Genomic DNA, 18,962 nt, shown 5'->3' with positions numbered 1-18,962 from the left:
CTGATAATACCGCGATACAATTTATTCTCAAGAAGCAGAAAGGGATGGCATACGAGCTAAATCCTAGGTGCAATTTCATATTATGTATTATATCAGCAGCCAAATTTCTTCCATTATATCTTATCTTTAGTTATATATCTGAACATCTTTAACAGGACCACTAAATCTGCTCCTATTCAAATAAGTAACAAACATGAATAAAAATGACTCAGTTTTCAAGAACATTTAATGTCTGTTCATAAACAGTCGCAGACAATACAGAGCATTTATCCAACAGTTCTTTAGAGCAACAAACCCTTCCTGAATGCAGAAAGTGATAAAACAATTTACTGCCAGAGTACTGAAATAACTATTAATGCACAACTCAAAACGGACACCGTGACAATATGTTTCAATGTAGTGGATTTTGCAGGATCAATTCTAACAGCCTGAGCATAAACCACAAACCACCCCCTAATATGCAAAAATTCCTGCTAGGATTCCATACCACCTCCTCATTTCTCAGCATAAATCAAGGGAGCTATAGATGTCAGTCCACATATGGACAACTAAGTTTTGAAGAAATTTATTTTAGCAAATACAATAAAATAATCCCAAAAATATTATAAAACTGGATTAGCAAATGCACTACCATAATTATGGCCAGCACTTCTATTAACACCAACAATTTTAATGCACAATAAGTCAGGCATTAGTTTAATGGTCAGCCAAAATGACTGACCTACACACTGAAAAATCAACATGTGTAGTCTAAAAAAAAATGGTATATGGAACATAAAGGGTACCTCTCTTTACATTAAACTATATGAATAGCGTCAAAGGTCTGCAGTGCTTATTTTAAATGTTACCAGTCTCCTTTTAAAAACAAAAACTGAAAAACCCTGACGAGTAATCCACCCACGTTCCACCCACGAGAATTCATCACATCACGTCTTGAATAACTTTTCTGGGGGTGAGCCATCAGAATCGACTCCCTCTAGCTGGACTCGAGTCTGTTTCAGGCGTAGACCCTTAGAAGTGTCCAGTACAGCTGATCCTTGATATTTTTCTTCCCGGGTTTTAGAGTTAAAAAGTTGCATGTCAAGTTTACCGTCGCTCTCTTTTGATGTAGACGACCCAGAGTTCTGGTCCAAGTCCCTATCGTGTACATCATGGCATTTCTGCCCATTTATCCCTGGCTCCAGCTGCCGTGGGGAGCCCCAAGCACTGTCTAAAGACTGAACGGTGTGATTCTGAGCCAGATCAACATCCTGCCCTTCCTTTGCAGTCTCTGAGACTACAGTGATCATTCCCACTTCATCTGCTTTCCCACTCCTGAGCTCTCTCTTATCAAAGTTTTCATCATGGGAAAAGGGAGGCGATGCTTCAGATTCTCGCTCCTGTGTCACCATGATTGCTCTCACCTCACCCCCCAGTCTATCTGGTGAGGGAATGGGGCTTAAGTTGTATGGGTTTCTTGACTCAATATGAGGCCTGTCCCTGTCTGCGGAGGAAGTCGCTTGGGGCACAATCTTCACTGAATCTTGTGCCTCAACCAAAGAAGATGATGATGATGAATCCTCAAGGGAAATCTTTGGGTAACTGCAAGAATCCACCCCTGAGTATAGTGTTTGCGCTGACTCCGAGCGATCCGCTTTGTGGCAAGGGATTCGCATGCGTCGTCTCCTAGTGGCATTCCGCTGACGGGTTCTGGCTCTCCGGCGCTCCTCTTCTTCCGTTTCACTACTAGAAGTGGAGCTGGAGGTGTTTGAGGAGCTTGACCCAATTGGGGAGCTGCTATGACTAGACAAACTGGAGATGTTTCTTGGGCTAGGAGAACGTGGTCTGGGCATTGGGTCAGGCCAGAACCCACTGGAATCTGATGAGTCGTTGACCAAATCCATCAATCGCATTGACTGATGGCCTATCCCACTTCGCCAAGATTCCCCCTCCAGTTCCTCTCTATACTCTCCCTCTGACCCATGGGGTCCCACTATGGAAGAGGAGTCATCACTCTGTTGGCCTGAGGCAGGAGAGGTCCCTGTGGGGGCAGTGATGTTCCCTCCATCTCGACCAGATCTCAGTGGGCGTCGCCCTCGTGCATGAAGCTGTAGGATGGCACCCTCACTCAAGTCACTGTCCGAGTCAGAGCTCCAGCCCTCGATTTCCCGCCGCACCAGTGAATCAAAGAAGGCCATCATGCGAGGATCTTCCTGAATGGACTGACTGACATAGTCATGGGACAAGCCACTCCCACTGTTGAGGACCAAGCTGATATACTCCTCATGAGTGTACAAACTGCGAGACTTGTCCTCCACACGCCCTTCAAGGTCTCCTACACTTTCAGGCTGCTGGTATGGACTCCACACCTGAAAATTCGAAAAGGCCCAAAGAATTTACAAAATACAGACACACACACACACACACACACACACACACACACACACACAGGTTAAAGTTTAAAATTCAGGACAATTTACTCTGATTAACTTAATGTGATATCAATGTTAATATGTCCGAATTTAAAATAGTTTAATACACATAAAAATACATAATCTGAAAATTAAACGGTGTACATTGTCCCCCATAGTCTATTGCTTAAAGCACAATTTACTGGATACGTCTAGGTCATTTTGTTTTATAGCTATTAGTCCATTTATTTATGTATTGCAAGACAACGTAAAACATTTGCGAGATCTGACAAAAGACTTTTGTTCTATTAATTATTTTCCTCTTCCCATGTCCCCTTAGGGGCTCCGTTAAATCCTCTGAGCTATTTGGAGAATCATATCAGGATGAGTTATATAGTATTACTTTAAATCAATTATAGGTCAATCATTTAGCAACCTATCATGATGTGGACCTGACTACAATCACCACTCACCTTGATTACTTTTTCCACACCTGAAGAACAGATCATATACGTGTGGGGGTTAAATCGAACCTGGTTGACTATAGAGCGGTGACCCTTCAAAATCATAAACGCTCCATTCACAACTCGACCTGGGCCCCCTAAAAAAAACAGAGGAAGAACAATCAGTTTCACAAACATGTCAGTAACCATAACAAGAGGCCTACACTCATGCTCACCTGCATCTGGGTCTTTAGGAATTCTCCACATATAGAGATTGAAGTCGTCAGACCCTGACAGGATGTACTGCGAGGTGGAAAAAAGGGAGGGAAAAAAAATAAACTTTGTACAAAGCCATTACACTGTGAGAATGATCAAATAATTGGCGAATTTAAAGGAAATATTCAGTCTGATTACCAATGCGATGGCATTCTTACATTTTAATTAGAAGCGTTTTCCATGTTATCCTGTAACATGAATTAAGAACTAGAAGCGATCACAATTATCGGTGAGATTTCAGAAAAAGTTCCTCCAATACTACAGCCATGGAAATTTCAGAACTACAATCAAAACTGCAGAAACATCTTATTATGTAAATGAAGCAGAAAATAATAATAAACATTAAAACTTTATAAAGCTTAAAAGACCTGGGCATATGAATAAAGCAAACAGTTGACACAAACGCTGAAGTTCTTTTGTTCCGATAAAAGTTATTCAAAATGGACTTGATACCAAAGGTCAATGTTTGCAAGTCAAGGAATAGTTTACAAGCATGTGATTGATATCAGTATTGTTTTTAAATACAAGACCATGGAGTGTTTTCCTTTGTTAATAAGGATATTATGATAAATAAGGCATCTAGCTTTAGATAAATTCTTTGCTATATATATGTTTGCTTTGAGGATTAGAAGAGAAAGAGAATGCAACAGATTATAGCGAAGTGGGGTGCTGAAAGAATGCTTAAAACATTTAGAGAGAGAGTTCAGCCTTACCAATTACAATTACAACAAAAAGCCATTTCATGTCCCATGCCATCTTTTCATTACAGAAATTTATGGAAATATTTAAGAATTCATACAAAACGTAAAAGTTTTAAGACAGTCACATTGACGTTGTAATTTTATTTGAGGTTTATTTGATTATTATATGTCAGAATTAAAAAAATATTTCAGTTCAATTCATATATGGGTCAATTCTCCCAAAAAACATTGGAATAATGCATGAATGACAAAAGCAAATATATAATATTCTATGTGGTTCAATTAAAGTCTGACAACTGCGATGGATATACGAATGTATTCTGAAGTAGACAAACTTGGTCACATTGGAAATGGAAAAATATTAGCCTTAAACTAAATGTCCCTCTCATGATTTTCCAATTTATCAACCCAAACCTAATCATCTAGTGCAAGTATTTCACGTACAACAAAAGGTTTTAACATGCCTAGGATTATGCTCATAATACCCTGGAAAGTTGCTGTGCTCATGTTTTTTTTTAAAAAACAGGAACAAAAAAAAGTGAGCATTTCTTCATCTCACCTGGTCTCGATCGCCAGCGAAGCAGCAGCTTTTCATGGTGCAGGAGTTGAAGTAGCCTTGGTTGTCAAACTGAAAGCTGGGCAAACGAGAATGCAGCTCATACAAGACAGGAGGAAGACGGCGACGCAGGGCCAACAGCTGGGTGCCTGTGCTGTTGAAGCGCACACTCATGGCACTTTGGAGAGAGAGACTGCCCCCATAACGCAGAAGGGAACTGAATGCAAAAAAATAAAAGCAAACAATCAGACAAAGGGCATAGAAAAAGGTTAGTAACTTAAAATAGGTGGTATGGTATGATAAAACACGAAAGCGAACCAACAAGCAAAACTCTCATACATCATAATACAATTATCATCAGTGTAGCAATGCCTGCAATGAATATTCTATACTTCAGCTAGTCAATATTTTTAATCCATAATGTGTTAAATGCCTAATTAATATGAAGACAAATGATTACTAATCATAAAGTTAAATATGTTTATAAATCTGAATAAATTGGACTAGTTCTCTCTACGGCAGCCACATGTAAATACAATTTGAAATTGTTAAAGCAATGGCTCCCCCTGATGGACATGTCCGGGGCCTGCGCTCCAATTCAAGAAAGGATCAGTTATTTCAGTTTACTTCAGACAAATCCCTAGAGGACCTTGCAGACAAAGTGGACAAAACACTACTGAAATTGTACTGGTTTCAACTTCATGGGAGCCAGGTCCCAGAATGATCAAGCCTTTCAGAAACCGTTATTGTAAACTGGAAAAATCTCTTCCTAAAAAATAATCTTCCTTCCAGGTCAGGCTAAAACTACATTCAAGGTACTTCATGATAAACGTTAACTTCTTTTGATCACTATTAGTATTATCCCATAAACTTATATTTAGAAAATATTTACTATCTAAAATATTTATATCTTCCTCCTAAGCAATCTAATTTATACCGGGATCGTAGAAAGTAAATTAAGCAAAACAATTCAAGTCAAAGTGACGACATGAACAACCCAGGCTACTCCGTGAGGCCAAATGGCACGTATCTACGTCCATCAAACCCAAAGGTGTTATTTTTTTTTGCACTGCAATCATTCTGTGCTGATATTTAAGTTCCCCTTCGCAAGACTTACAAACTACTGCATTTTCCTTCACTTTTAATGTGAAGTGCTTCCACAGAACTGTTGCTTTTGCTCTTCAATTAGACCCTCAACTGCTATGCACCATACTGCAGAGTAATCGTGAAAATTTTAATTGATGCTTTTAAATAACGGAGTAATTGAATTTAACTGAATAATCATGACAGCTCTAGTTTGAAGACTGTGTGTGTGACATTGCATGTTCACCCTGAGTGAGCATTTTTAAGATTTTTTATGGTGTGTTGGAAGCAGATTTTTAAACATATATTAGGTATTAGGTAGTCTATAAAAGGAATAATAATTATAATGGCAAAGTTTGCTAAGTTTTTTTTCCCTAATTAAAATATTTTAGCGAAATTTTAACCCCCCGTGTCACAAATCTAGCCTAATTCAACAAGTAGCACAATATTTACCTGCGTGGTTTGCGAATATCCCACAATCCTACTCCCTCCTTAGAGTTAGCTGTGGCCAGTAGTCTGGGTTCTGCTGGGTTAAACATCACACTGTGGAATGCAGATGGGTAGTTTGCCAAACAAAAAGGTTCTACAACAAAGAACAGAATTGGGTTCATCAGTTAATATCATATCAATTCCACACAAAAGCAAAGCTTCTGCAGTGCGCTCATACATTATCTACTCTTATTCTGGCTTATTTTGTTACCAAAAAAGTGACAAGTGCTAGGCATGTGTGAGGATAACTTGCAGTATAGATTTATGATTATTCCAATCATGCAAATAAAACATGAACAGCAAAACAGCTCGAATTATTATTACGCTACGCAACACATTCGTTTTCTGAGCTTTAATTGCATTGTTTGGACAGCAGAAGGTGCGATAATTTGCAACCAATTGTTGCAACTCTACGGAATGGAGAACTAATTATTTAAAAAAGGCCTATTTCTTATAAACTTTTCATCATTAATAAAAGGAATATTTTAGTTAATATGCTACTATATATTTTACTCCAACCTTTACAAATGTTTGAAATTTATTTTTGGTTAAGAAAATGATACAAAAGTATTTTTTAAACTTAACATTAATATTTAAGTTAATAAAGATCAGAAAAATAAATGTTGCATTTTTTGCTGAATTTTTTTCCCCAAAAAAATTTGGGAAAATCAAATCATGAATCCAGTATCACAAATCAAACCAAATCACGAACTGGGTGATTTCTTTACATGCCTAACATCTGCATATAATGTAGAGCTTGCATTTTGCCATCTAAATCCATTGCACAGATAATTGTGAAGCTGATGAGTGGACGCAGAGATTACACTCAATAGACAATACCATCTAAAAGAGGCTAGAAGTTTACAAAAAAAATAAACATCTACAAAGGCAGATAAAATACACATGTATGCATTTGACACATACAAGACATGGATGAATTCTCTAAATTAAATATAGTACCTCCATGCGGTGGTTCACGTGTATCCCATATAAGTACACGGCCATCATCAGAAGAGCTGGCAAACACGTTGTCATTAACTGGGCTGACAGACAATCCGTAGACTGCATCATCATGTAAAAACACGTTCACTGTTTCACCCCTAAAAATACACGAGACAACAGAATGAACAATTTTGTACAATACACACAGAAAGTAAATACTACGATCATGGAAACTTTTGACAGAAATCCTCCATTAGTTTAATTAAAAATACAAATTAAATACTTCAGTGACATAATCCTTAAAAGCCATATTTTCTAAATGATGTAACCTTAGGGCCTACAACAACAGATTGTGAATGATGCAGACTATCATGGAAATCTTTTACCTCTCCACATCATGAAGAATGACCTGTTCGTCGTTCCCTTCAAGAAAAAAAAATACAATATTAAAACATGCATAACATGGAAGCGCAGCCGACTTTAGTGAAGTCTATTTCATGCACGATTAAAGATTCAGCATTAACACTTCCCAGTTGCCCCATGACCATAAGAAGTTTTACCCCCAGAGAAGACGTGTCGGTTCGTGCTGTCAAAGGCCAGGCAGAATATGTTAGAAAGGTGCTCTCCTTTCAGTTTGAGAGGTTTTGAGCAGGAATGCAGCGCCTTCTCCATGTGCCAGAGTAGCACCCTGCGGTCATCCCCTCCTACAATCACAATAGAAAAGAAGCAGATGTATAGTCAATTTGAAAGATGCATCAAATATTCTCTCTCCCTTTAAGTTCTCACTTTTTTTTTTTTTCCAAGGTGGAATTGGACCCCAGAATCTGCAGTATGTGCACGAGGTAGACAGTTATCAGCTTTCCAGAATAAAACCTTGGACACTGAAATACTCTGTATTGAGAACTGATTCTTGATTTTAAGATTAACTTTCTAACCCCAAAAAAGCTCCTTAGAATTATACATACACACATTAAAAAAGGAGACAAATGTTTTACGTTAATGCATAATTACAATATTTTTTTCTTTTCTCTTTCGATTATGAGGTTCTAGTAAAAACTGAAATATAATGATCAAAATGATTTAAAAGTAAAAAAACAACGAGGTATCATTTTGGATAACAAATAATAGCGCAATAAGAGCATTTACTTGAATTTAGCCCGATATCTTATAATTTATAGAGACCCATTGTTCTTTCAACAATTTAAGCTGTTTAACAAGTTTTAAGAAATATCAATACATTTTCTTCTGCATGCTTTCAATTTTATTACCTTACAGACCTACAATAAGTTGTATAAATCTTAAACTAGGCTAAATACCAATATGAACTGAATTGCACAGATGTGTGCAAATCGAACACCTTTCACAAAGCACTTACCCACTGATCAGTTTCAATGTACTGGTATGTAGTACATTTAACTGGCAAAATAAAATTGCTAATGACATACAAAATAAAATAAAGCTGCAAATCCAGCAATGGGTGATCCAGAAACTCGAGAAACATGTGGCTGAACCATAAATTTTGACAAATACATTTGAGCTTTTCCTCGTTTCAGTAGCCAGCAGCAACCACAACTATCGCTGATAGATACTCTTCCTACAAGCTACTTCCTTCATTTACCCACTAACTTGCAAAAGGCTCTTGCATTTAAACCTACACCCAGCATTTTCTGATCTCTAAAGCGACAGTCCACTACAGCATATCACAATTCAGAGCTTGCAATACTTAATCATAGTGTTTCTCAAACCAGTCCTCAGGCACGCCACATTTTCCCAGGGAATTGGGAGGGAACAAAAACATGGACTATCTAGGGGTCCCCGAGGACTGGTCTGAGTAACACTAGCTTATGAGATCCATGGTAATAAAAAGCTATAGAGTTGTATGCAAAAATGAACCTTACAGAGGAGTGTGCTTTTTCCGACCACTGGCTACCTAGGTTAATATAATATAAATACATACATTGCAATTAGTGCAAAGCATAAACCAAAAATACACTGCAGAGTGCACACTCATTCACACATTCAGTCAGTTCAGGGATTTCAGTTCACTTAAGTTCAATGTTTTTGGAAAGTATAGGGAAATTGGCAGGCCTGCCAAAAAGGCACCCGCATCGCTAGGCTTGCATGATGTGCAATGTTAATATCAACATGGAATTTCATGCACATGCAATCCTCACATTGCAAGGACCGTGATAGTCTGCTGTGCTCATGATATGAATGATTTAATCGCGTAATTGTGACAGCTCTCCTGTAACTGTATCCACAAAGCACATTTCAGAGGAATTGCTAGAACCTCAATACAGCACGACATTTACTTTCATTCAGTCGGCAATGTTGTACATAGGAACATACAAGGAAGGCAAATAATACAGGAAAAGGGCTGGGAAACACTGGACTAGGCATAAGTGTGCCTAAGCGGAGCCCAGTTACAAGTGCACTACTTAGTACTATCATTATAACAACAGAACAATCCGGCAAGTGCCTATCACACGATGTCTGCATGTTTAGAGGAAAAACAGACTGATAGACAGTCTGAAACAAAGCAATGTCAGCCTGCATAACATCTTAGTGCTGTCTAAATATCTCACTTCTTTGTCGATTTGTTTCAGTCAATCTAAACGTAGCTGCAATATCTTGAATTAAAACAATCTTTTTTAACCAGTTAGCTAACTCGGTTAAGAAAAAAAACAACAAACTTCACAGACCATCGGACTACCAAAAACACTGTACATATCTCACACAGTAAACAGCACAGGGTTCACAGAGAGGTCAGCTATGCTATCACATAAATAGTTTGCGGCATGCTGATATGGAAAAATTGGTTCCAAAAAAGGTTCTACTTACAACTTACAAACGAGAGGAGGCCATTTGGCCCATCAAGCTCATTTGGAAAGAACTCAACTAACAGCTCAGAGCTGTTAAAATCTTATCTAGCTCTGATTTAAAGGAACTCAAGGTTTTAGCTTGCGCTACACTAGCAGGAAGACTATTCCATACTCTAACTACACGCTGTGTAAAGAAGTGCTTCCTCAAATTCAGTTGAAAATGTTCTCCTGCTAATTTCCACCTATGGCCACGAGTTCTTGCATTTGAACATTGAATAATGATTTTTTTTTTTTAACTTTGATTGCATGGAAGTGGTTTGTATTTGCGAATACATGGACCAATCTACTGTAGTCTGCAAATTTTGCAAAGAAACCATTCATACAACGGGTGGCAACACCACTTATGTTTTTAAGCACTGAAAATGTCAGCAGCCCAAATGCGGAATGTCTGGATATGTGTATGTGCAAGAACATAGTCCTCAGCTGCAGTGTCTTTCACACATTCCGAAGTAAAAAAAAACAGAAGCCAACATTTCATTCTGATGTAAATTTCAAAATCTTATATTATGTCATTCTTTTATTTATCCATTATTTGCTTGTATTTGGTGTAAAGTGAGTTCAGAAGTGTGCAGTTAGCAGTAGGAAACCTTTATATTAAACTAAAGAGCACTTTCGCTATAATGAGTCAGTTTTTTATATGTACAGTATTATACATGCCTTAATAAATGTGTTTATTATTATAATGCTACAAGCAGTGATTCTTCTAAGGACAGACTTTCTGGTTAAGTCTTTAGTCACTTAGGAAGCAAAAAACAATTGGCTATTCTGAGAAATCACAAGGCATTCCTATCATTTTTCAGCTGTTGGGGGGTTCTACAGCCCCATTAACGGATAATAAAGAGTCAGTAAATAGTCTGACAAACACGAAAATGATCTTATGGGATCAAAGGTAGACTAGATATCAATCACACTGAACACAAAGTTAATCTCAGGTGCCACTCTGCTTAAGATTTCATGGAATGTGTATATGGTATATGGTTCCAGGCTATGTTCAGAATCACTCTCTATTACAGAAACTGCACACCACATTCCCAAAAAACTGATTTACTATGTAGTACACTATTAACACACACTATGCACTGTACATTACATTGTCCAGAAAATGTACAGAAATCTACATGTATGCCATAATGCAGTGCAAAGGTGACATCCGTTGTCAACCGAGAATATGGCCCAAGAAGACAGTTTTGTATACAAAGGTAAGCAGAAATATATATGAGTAGCTTATGACAGCAGTGATCTTTGCAGACTTAAGATAACATTTTAATGATAGACAGACAGACAGAGACAGACAGAGACAGACAGAGACAGACAGACAGATAGCATGTAAAACTATGTATATCTGCATTTCCTTTATGTCCTTTATTTATGTTGTCATTGTGCTTTATTATTTGCAAATGTCAACTCTCAGATGATGGTAGGATACCAAAACAGAGGATGTTGGAATGTGGTGTCCAAAACCGTCATCTCTTTTCAAATGGAGGAATATAAGTGATTGAACGACTGTATTATCTGAACACAATCCAGACACCTGTACAACGTCGGTCATAGTGAAGCTGTTGTTGGACTTCCCGTTGTTCTGCTATGTGACGTTAGTTTGGCTGAATACTTACTACACATGGTGAACCTTTAGATGCCATTTTCCTAAACAGCTATTTAAAACTTGACATTTAAATAAATAATACGGTAATTACATCGAAGCAAAGGGGTGTGAACAAAAGCATTCAATTCCCACAATGTATTCGCTTTAAATTCCATAACTGCTGTCATCAATATAATAAACACCGTAACTCATTATTAAGTCTTATTAAGCATAAGGACTTAATGTGTTAATCGTCAGGCAAGTGTCAGTTTTGATAAGAGAACTACACCGTTTCTCCACCCCAATTACGAGCTCGCCATAGCATGAAATGTTGAACCTCTGTACATGATAATCTGAGCTGAAGTATTTAAAGAGTAATGTAATCCGCATCCTAGTCTCCTTGTTAGCTAAAATATTGATGCATAAACATAATTTAAACCGGAAATTACTTTACTCAGCCAAAACCAAAGAATAAACCCGAAGTAGACTTCTTGAGTAACCAATGTGCAGGAATGACAACATTACTACCTGAAACGCAATTTAACAAATACAACGTGAAAACTATCTTGCTCGAGTAAACTGCTACTTAAGAACAAAAACACCTGGCTAATACGAGTAATAACAGGTACTGGCGGTTTAGTTTGTGGACACTGCTAACTGACGCAATAAATATTCATGCAAATATTCATAGAACTAAGTCTCAGAAAACTAGTTGTTTTGAAGTCTCCTGCTCCTTTCCAACAATAATTACCCAAGTAAATAGTTAGAAGCATCTTTGACGAACTATATTGCTATACAAGATAAGCTAGATAGCTAGCTAGCCACTTGCATTATCAAAAGCCAGTCAGCCAGCTAAAACGAGCACGGCCTGTATGGAAAACGTATAAAAAGCAATGCATTTACCATTTTATACACCCGGCTGACAATGTCAGCGTACTACTGAATGACAAAACGTGTCAACGACATCTAAAGCATTATGTCTAGATGCCAGGAGTCAAATGCCCAGGTACCTTTGAAACTAATGCTAACGGCTAACTGCGAGGAGAAAGGAAGACGGAAGACGCGCCAACGTACCGGACACCAGCCATTCTCCGCCGCTGTTGGAAAACTCTATGGCGTTAACGCAGCCGAAATGCCCGAGCATATCCTTCTTGTATAAGCTGTTACATCCCGCTAATCTTCGTCTCTGGAATTCCTCCTTCATTAGAGGCTGTCCGGTTATCTTTCTCCGGGACAGGAATCCCACGGAGGACCGCATGCCGCAGCCTTTTATTTCTTTCATCTTAGCGATCCCGAGACGGCGATCTCCACTTCTGGAAACTGCGCAATGTCCGAGACGTCCCCCCCCCTAAACTTTGTGTAACTATTAAAAACGTTTAGCGTTCCCGTGTTCCGATCGCTTGCTGGTGCATTGTGGAATGGGAGAGATTACCCCCCAAGCCCAGCGATGATGTTTGTTGTAACACTCCAGTCTACTTCCTGTTGTGAGCGAAACCTCCTTCTTCTTCTCCTCCTCCTCCTCCACCTACATCACTAACTCAGCTGACACCAACGTTTACGTTACATCCAAGCATCACGTTTAGACAGGTGAGGAGATCGCGAAGTGCTTTGCTGTTTCACTCAGCTGTCAAGTGCCGTAACTAAAACACCCAGTACCACGTATGTGTTGCTGCACGCTGCCCATTTCAGCCACCAGTACGTTATCGGCAGCCAGCATTTCAAACGACGTATTACTTTTGTATTAACTTAATATGCATATTAAATTTGGAATATTTAGAATCGTGCATTCCCGTTTCTGGTTTTATTAATCCCCTTTGTCTCCATCACACACACACACACGCAAAGAATCCACTGACCGCAGATGTGTAGTGTAGTTTTATTATTCCCAATTTAAGGATTACAGTAGTAGTCTTCAAGTTACACAGTATTTCTTAGAGAAATTCTATATGACGTCCCCTAGAAGAGGAATAAAACGCAAATAGTCTTATCAAGAACATCTATAGAACTAAAATTACTCCAAGGTTTTTATGGCATATCACACGTATAAAACCATGTTTTCTTCTTTGTGACGTTTAAGTGCTTAGTACTTATAATTTAGTCTTAGTTTTTGAATTTGTTTGCCTTGCTTTCAGATCAAACACCACAATAAAGCTAAACACTCATAATAATGAAACAACTATGGCAAGTTATCTGTGCTTTCAAATGACATGCATCTTCTGTTATATGACAGTTTTATTTATGGAGTTTAATTCTATGGCGGGGAAGGGTAAGGTTCTTTAGGAGTGCAAAGCTGGGCTCAAATCAAGGTTTTTAATGGTTAATCCTTAAAATAATTCCCTATTTTTAAATAAACGAAATCCATCTTAATACTGTAAAACAAAATTTTCAGTGCAAACATCACATAAACCATCTTATGTATGACAGTAATAAACTAGTGAGCTATTATAGTCTCCCAAATGATTCCACGTATTTGTAAATTGAGCGTTTAAGCAGACACATCAGTCATGTTCTTTGTGAAGGTTAAGCAGATATGGCTAAAGCTGTATAAATACACCACAAGTTGGTTTTGTGCCCAATAATCCACAATTCTCTCCCCTTTCAAGCTGGATATCATTGAAAAACGACTGCAATAGGCTAGAAAATAATCCACCTTCCTTACCCTCCATTTACTGAATCCATACTGAAAGTTTTAAAATACTTTAGGTACACCTTCTATAAAAGTGTGCTACATATCTTTCCATGAAAAAGGCATATTGTTAAACATGGGCTGAACAATATTGAGATAATATTGTTTGGCAATATAATCTATATGAGGGAAAATATATTTGATCATTTTTGAGCCATGGTGCAAAATGAACAAGCCACACGTTACTAATTCCATTTGTACAAAAAGAAATCTCAACACGTTACCGTGTCATTTCTAGGTCTTCCCTCGTGATAGAGATTGAAAAATTTAGGCCTTCAGTGTCCAAACGAATTACAGCAATGAAGATCTATATTTATTTTTTGTTTGTCACATAATTTCAGTGAGTACAAATGCCTGTATGGAGATGCTGCTGCACAAAAAGAAATTTGGCGTCCTTTCCCCAAACTGTGAGGAGTTCAAAGGGAATTTTATATTTTGCTACAAAGAAGGAATCTTACTGGATTATGGCTCCAAATTAATGACAACACAAAAGGCAATTCGTAAATGGGTATTATCTAGTTAGGATTTAAATTATTCATTTGATCTCATTACAGAAATATTTTCCCTCCAAATATATAAACATATATAAACATAAGCAGAGAATAACTTTAAAAAGCCAGGTAGTCACTTGAAATAGAAAGCAACGCCTTCCATTCTTTGTTTTGCCTAAGTGTGGTTTTACAAAAGTAAAAACAAAACAGAATTAAAAAGCAGGGATTAAGAGAGAAGGGAGAGTGGTCAGGCAAAAGGAGGTAGGTGTGGGTGAGAGTAGAAGCTTCTGGCACATGGACGGATACTTTCAGTTCCAGGTTTGAACCCCAAAGGTGCTAGTATGGGCCTTTGGAATGTCCAAAAATGCCAATGGGGAAGTGTTTGACATGAGAGGACCATTGGGCAGCCAGCTGGAAAAACTTAACATCATTCCACTCCATGCCGTCAATGAGTACTGCAAAAGAAAGTAGACAATTACTTTGGTGACATAGGCATTTGTACGTACAAGAAGGTATATACATTTTTTAATTGCCATTTACATATGCTTAGAATACACTTTCCACTTTTTAACATACGACCTGTCTTTATTACAAGGAACATTCAGTACCTTTGCCTGTTTATACCACTACAAGAGCCAAGTACTGTTTAGAAATAACTGCTGACTTATCTTGAAATTATTCCTAGTTAATTATTTGTTTTAAATGTACTGCACAAGAACTTTTCAGATTCAGTTATATTTAAGCCTGATAAAATGGTGTTTTAAAGCAAAAAAATATCTATATGTAGATATATGTTCTGTAAGAATTTTGAAGATAGTTCATTTAGGATTACAAAGAGGTCAAATATTTATTAAATGGCAATTTTCAGTTTTTTAATGTATTGTTTTATATAAAAATGCTCGTGCTTAAAGTTGAAGTTGAGTTGAGGACAAAGTTGAGTTGATCATGTTCAGAAAATATATAAAACCTGCAAGTTTGAATATATTAACAGTCAAATAAAATAAATTCATATTGTCATTGGAATTAGTGTTAAGGGACATCTTGGTGGGTGCTGACAATAACTGACGGTAGCTATACTACAGAAGTAAAACTGTTATATTTGTGGAACCAATTAATTGATCTATTATTTCTAGTTTTAGTTTTATCAGAAGTATTACGTTATTTTTAAAACCTATTTAAAGTAAATTTTATACAATACTCATGCACCTTTTTATATTGGTTGTAAACCAGTTTCTCACCCCTAAGCATTGTCTGTTGATTCTTGGCAGTGCAGATCAAGCGGCTGATTCCCTCAATCACCTGACTTTTTGACTCTACTTCCTTGTCCTTAGTCTTCTTTGGCAAAAACATGACTGGACATGAAAGGAACACGGCAAATTATGATTAACATGACATACAGAGAACCACAAGGGCCAACCTGCAGAAAGCTGTAGACAGAAAGTTAGAAACTGTATACAAGTATTTAAAATTCTACAAAAAAAAAAACTACAACCACAACATTAACAATAATAAGTAGTACAGTGATACCTGTCAAATAAGTGCTTTTCATGTATTGAGATAAATAATTTTTTTTTTTTAAGTTTTTTAAAATTTATATAATCTGTAAATATCTGGGGGAAAAGCACTAGAATATACGACAAAATCAGGATTACCAAGGTACCAAGGTTTACTCTCCCGTCAAGTTCATTCCATATAATTTCTTTAAAATTAAGATCAGGCTCTAGACTAAGTAGGTCAGGGGGTTTTGCACAAAGTAGCGTTTCCCAGTTAGCGGGGTAATTTAAGTCAAAACGAGAAAAGTGTTTTCAATAGGAAGACAGGTAAGTGAAATTCCTACTGGACAATCCTTACATTTGGTTTATCTGGCTAATGAAGAAATCCTGCCTTATGCAATACCCCCGAGGTCATTATTTTGAGTTGTCCTTCACCTTCCTTTTTACCAGACAGTTCTTGCAATTTTGAAGTGTGTTTTGGGTTTCTATTCAGGTTCAGGGTCATTTCATATTATGAGCAAAGTAAGATACCTTTAGTCTGGTCGTTTGTGCTTCAATTGAAAGTTCAGGCTTGATTTTTGTCAAACATCCATTTAGTTTTTTTCCTTGTGGTCTATAGTCTTCAAGTCTTTACCAGTGTCAAAGTTCAAACACCTCGATACTCATCCTGTCCTGCTACTTCAGTATCCAGCTTTCACATTCATAAAAGCTACAGAACATACTATTTTCTAAACAATTCTCATCTTTTTTTTTTTTGAACTGTCAGGACTTTTGAAGATATTTCTCTAGGCCCTTTATCACACCTCTGCCAAAGTGCCAGTCTGCAATGTATTTCCTGACTGCTCGATCATTTGTTGTTGATGCTTGTTCTAAGGAGGCAAAAGCTGTTTTTACCATCAACACTAAGATTAGCTGCTGATCCCGTTGTCACAACCTCTGTTTTCAATGAAAGCTGTAGTCCTGTCATCCTATCTTGCTGCTTTGTTCGTTAACTTTCCTTCTAAATGCACATACGCATTTTCCACTACAAGTTGAAATCTTGAATCCACAGTTATCTTCTTAGCAGTCAATTTTCTCTCCTTATACCTTAGTTTTTTGGCACAAAAACATTTTTCTTTGATTTTCCCCAATAATCCACAGTTTCATATTCAGGGTATTAGCATATATTTCAGGGTCACCACATAGAAACTACAGCACTTTTTGTACACAGTCCCCCATTTCAGGGCACCATAATGTTTGGGACGTAGCAATAGTATGTGTATGTTTAGTACTCAGCGCCGTTAGACTGGCGTAACCAGAGTTGCTACATTTCATCGTTTGATATACAGTAGTTAACGGAGCCCTGTGTAGCTTAGTTCATTCCCTGTTCCACCACAAATGATTCAGCTCAGGAGCTGTGTGGTAATTAGCACAAGGAGTCGAATCAGGTGTGTTAAATGAGTGCAAATCCAAAAATGTGCGGGGCTTCGCCCCCCCCCCAGGACTAGAGTTTGACACTCCTGCTGCGTATAGCTTCCACAGATGTAGCAAAATGAATCAACAAAATTTCTTTTAGATGAACAGTTTTTCATCATTACACCCACCAACCGTGCTTATAATCTCTTTATAATAAGCAACACATTACAGTTTAAGGTGCAGCCAGCATTAATGTTAATATGTCCCATAAAACATCCATCCATCCATCCATTTTCCAAACCGCTCATCCTATTGGGTCGCGCGCGGGGGGTCCGGAGCCTATCCCGGAATCAATGGGCACGAGGCAGGGAACAACCCAGGGTGGGGGGCCAGCCCATCGCAGGGCGCAATCACACACCATTCATTCACCCACACACACCTATGGGCAATTTGGAAACTCCAATTAGCCTCAGTATGGTTTGCGAACTGTGGGGTGAAACCCGTGGGCACAGAGGAAACCCCACAATGACATGGGTAGAACATGCGAACTCCACACACATGGAACCCAGGCGGAAACTTAGATCCAGGGTCCAGAAGTGTGCGGGGACAGTGCTAACCACTGCACCACTGCGCTGGCCCCAATAATAATAATTATAACAATAATAATAACAAAATTGAATAATGAAAAATGTACTAAGTTAATTCCTGCACACTGTAAGACCACTGCTTCCCCCCTGTGTTACATACCTTTGTTTTTCTTCTCCTTCATAACCACGGTCATGGACATGCTAGGCAGGGGGCCGTACTCCGCCCCGCCCAGAGGTAACCGGCTGACCTGCAGGGAGCGGAAGGTGCACTTCAACGTGTTCTTGGATGAAGAATCCTTCTTTTCCACATCCCTCTTTCTGTCCAAGGGAGCCACCCAGTAATCCACTTGAAGACCCATTAGCTCCCCCTGTCCTCCCCCTGAGGAACTGCAACCACACAGGACGGAAAAGGTCAAAATATGAGTTTAAAACATGCTTCTTGGAGAATGCAATGGTTTTACTGAATTACTACTACTTTACCCTGAAGCTATACAATAACCAAATATGGGACCTTCAAACATGTGGATATATTTAATAGATTACATTTAAAATATTTGCAAATGAAGTCCAAAATCGAAACAAAGAATAGAATGGCTGAATATTTAATCAATTAATGCTTAGAGGTGCTTCTTTGTACTTAAATTGCATTGCTTTCTGTTATCTGATGACCGCTTATCTAACACAGGGTGGAGGCAAGCCGAGATCTTATCCCAGAAACCACGATGCAAGGTCACCCTGGACAGAATGCTAGTTAATTCTAAACAGCATGTTCAACACATTTCATTATGCAGAATTTTCAGGTACAACAAATAATCCTTCACTGTATTATTGGCTGTGAATAAGTCAATAAATTGTTAATTATTGTTTTAAGACCTTTTTATTGTGTATTATATATAACAAGATGTTTATAAATCAGCTGGAGCAATTAAATACATAAATAATAAAGCACATAAATGGATGGTATTC

The 18,962-nt window shown here is 37.9% G+C and overlaps 2 protein-coding genes across 5 annotated transcripts in view; both read right to left on the bottom strand.

The window, feature by feature from the left end:
* Positions 1–208: 208 nt before the first annotated feature.
* Positions 209–12,978, bottom strand: dcaf5 (ddb1 and cul4 associated factor 5). 2 transcript variants are annotated; one of them, XM_048975089.1, is made up of 9 exons: positions 12,419–12,975; positions 7,441–7,584; positions 7,267–7,303; positions 6,899–7,038; positions 5,903–6,032; positions 4,370–4,583; positions 3,070–3,136; positions 2,864–2,991; positions 209–2,348 (listed from the first exon to the last, which is right to left on the bottom strand). In XM_048975089.1, exons 1-9 carry the CDS (start codon positions 12,624–12,626, stop codon positions 927–929), a joined length of 2,490 nt encoding a protein of 829 aa, XP_048831046.1. In that variant the 5' UTR covers positions 12,627–12,975; the 3' UTR covers positions 209–926. The 2 variants fall into 2 exon arrangements, with proteins under 2 accessions (XP_048831046.1, XP_048831045.1); XM_048975088.1 differs by having other exon boundaries at positions 2,864–3,136; positions 12,419–12,978.
* Positions 12,979–13,208: 230 nt separating this feature from the next.
* pacs2 (phosphofurin acidic cluster sorting protein 2) overlaps positions 13,209–18,962 on the bottom strand; it is a 33,379-nt gene continuing 27,625 nt past the window's right edge. For all 3 annotated transcript variants that reach the window (XM_048975081.1, XM_048975083.1, XM_048975082.1), the window contains 3 exons: positions 18,157–18,383; positions 15,760–15,873; positions 13,209–14,976 (listed from right to left, as the gene is read on the bottom strand). In XM_048975081.1, coding sequence (XP_048831038.1) covers positions 14,858–14,976; positions 15,760–15,873; positions 18,157–18,383 — 460 coding nt within the window. In that variant the 3' untranslated portion in view covers positions 13,209–14,857. The remainder of the gene's footprint in view (positions 14,977–15,759; positions 15,874–18,156; positions 18,384–18,962) is intronic.

This window comes from Brienomyrus brachyistius, chromosome 14, assembly GCF_023856365.1.
Source record: "Brienomyrus brachyistius isolate T26 chromosome 14, BBRACH_0.4, whole genome shotgun sequence".
NCBI classification, from domain to species: domain Eukaryota; kingdom Metazoa; phylum Chordata; class Actinopteri; order Osteoglossiformes; family Mormyridae; genus Brienomyrus; species Brienomyrus brachyistius.
Note: the sequence above shows the minus strand (reverse complement) of the source record. Positions and strands in the feature narration are given on the sequence as shown.

Bases quoted from the DNA above. Each gene is read 5' to 3' on its own strand.
- dcaf5 (XM_048975088.1), bottom strand. From the start codon at position 12,626: ATGAAAGAAATAAAAGGCTGCGGCATGCGGTCCTCCGTGGGATTCCTG. The intron at 7,304-7,440 runs GTAAAACTTCTT...TTTTTCTTGAAG, and splicing joins CCGACACGTCTTCTCTGGGG to GGAACGACGAACAGGTCATT. The intron at 3,137-4,369 runs GTGAGATGAAGA...TCCACCTCGCAG, and splicing joins TCGCTGGCGATCGAGACCAG to TACATCCTGTCAGGGTCTGA.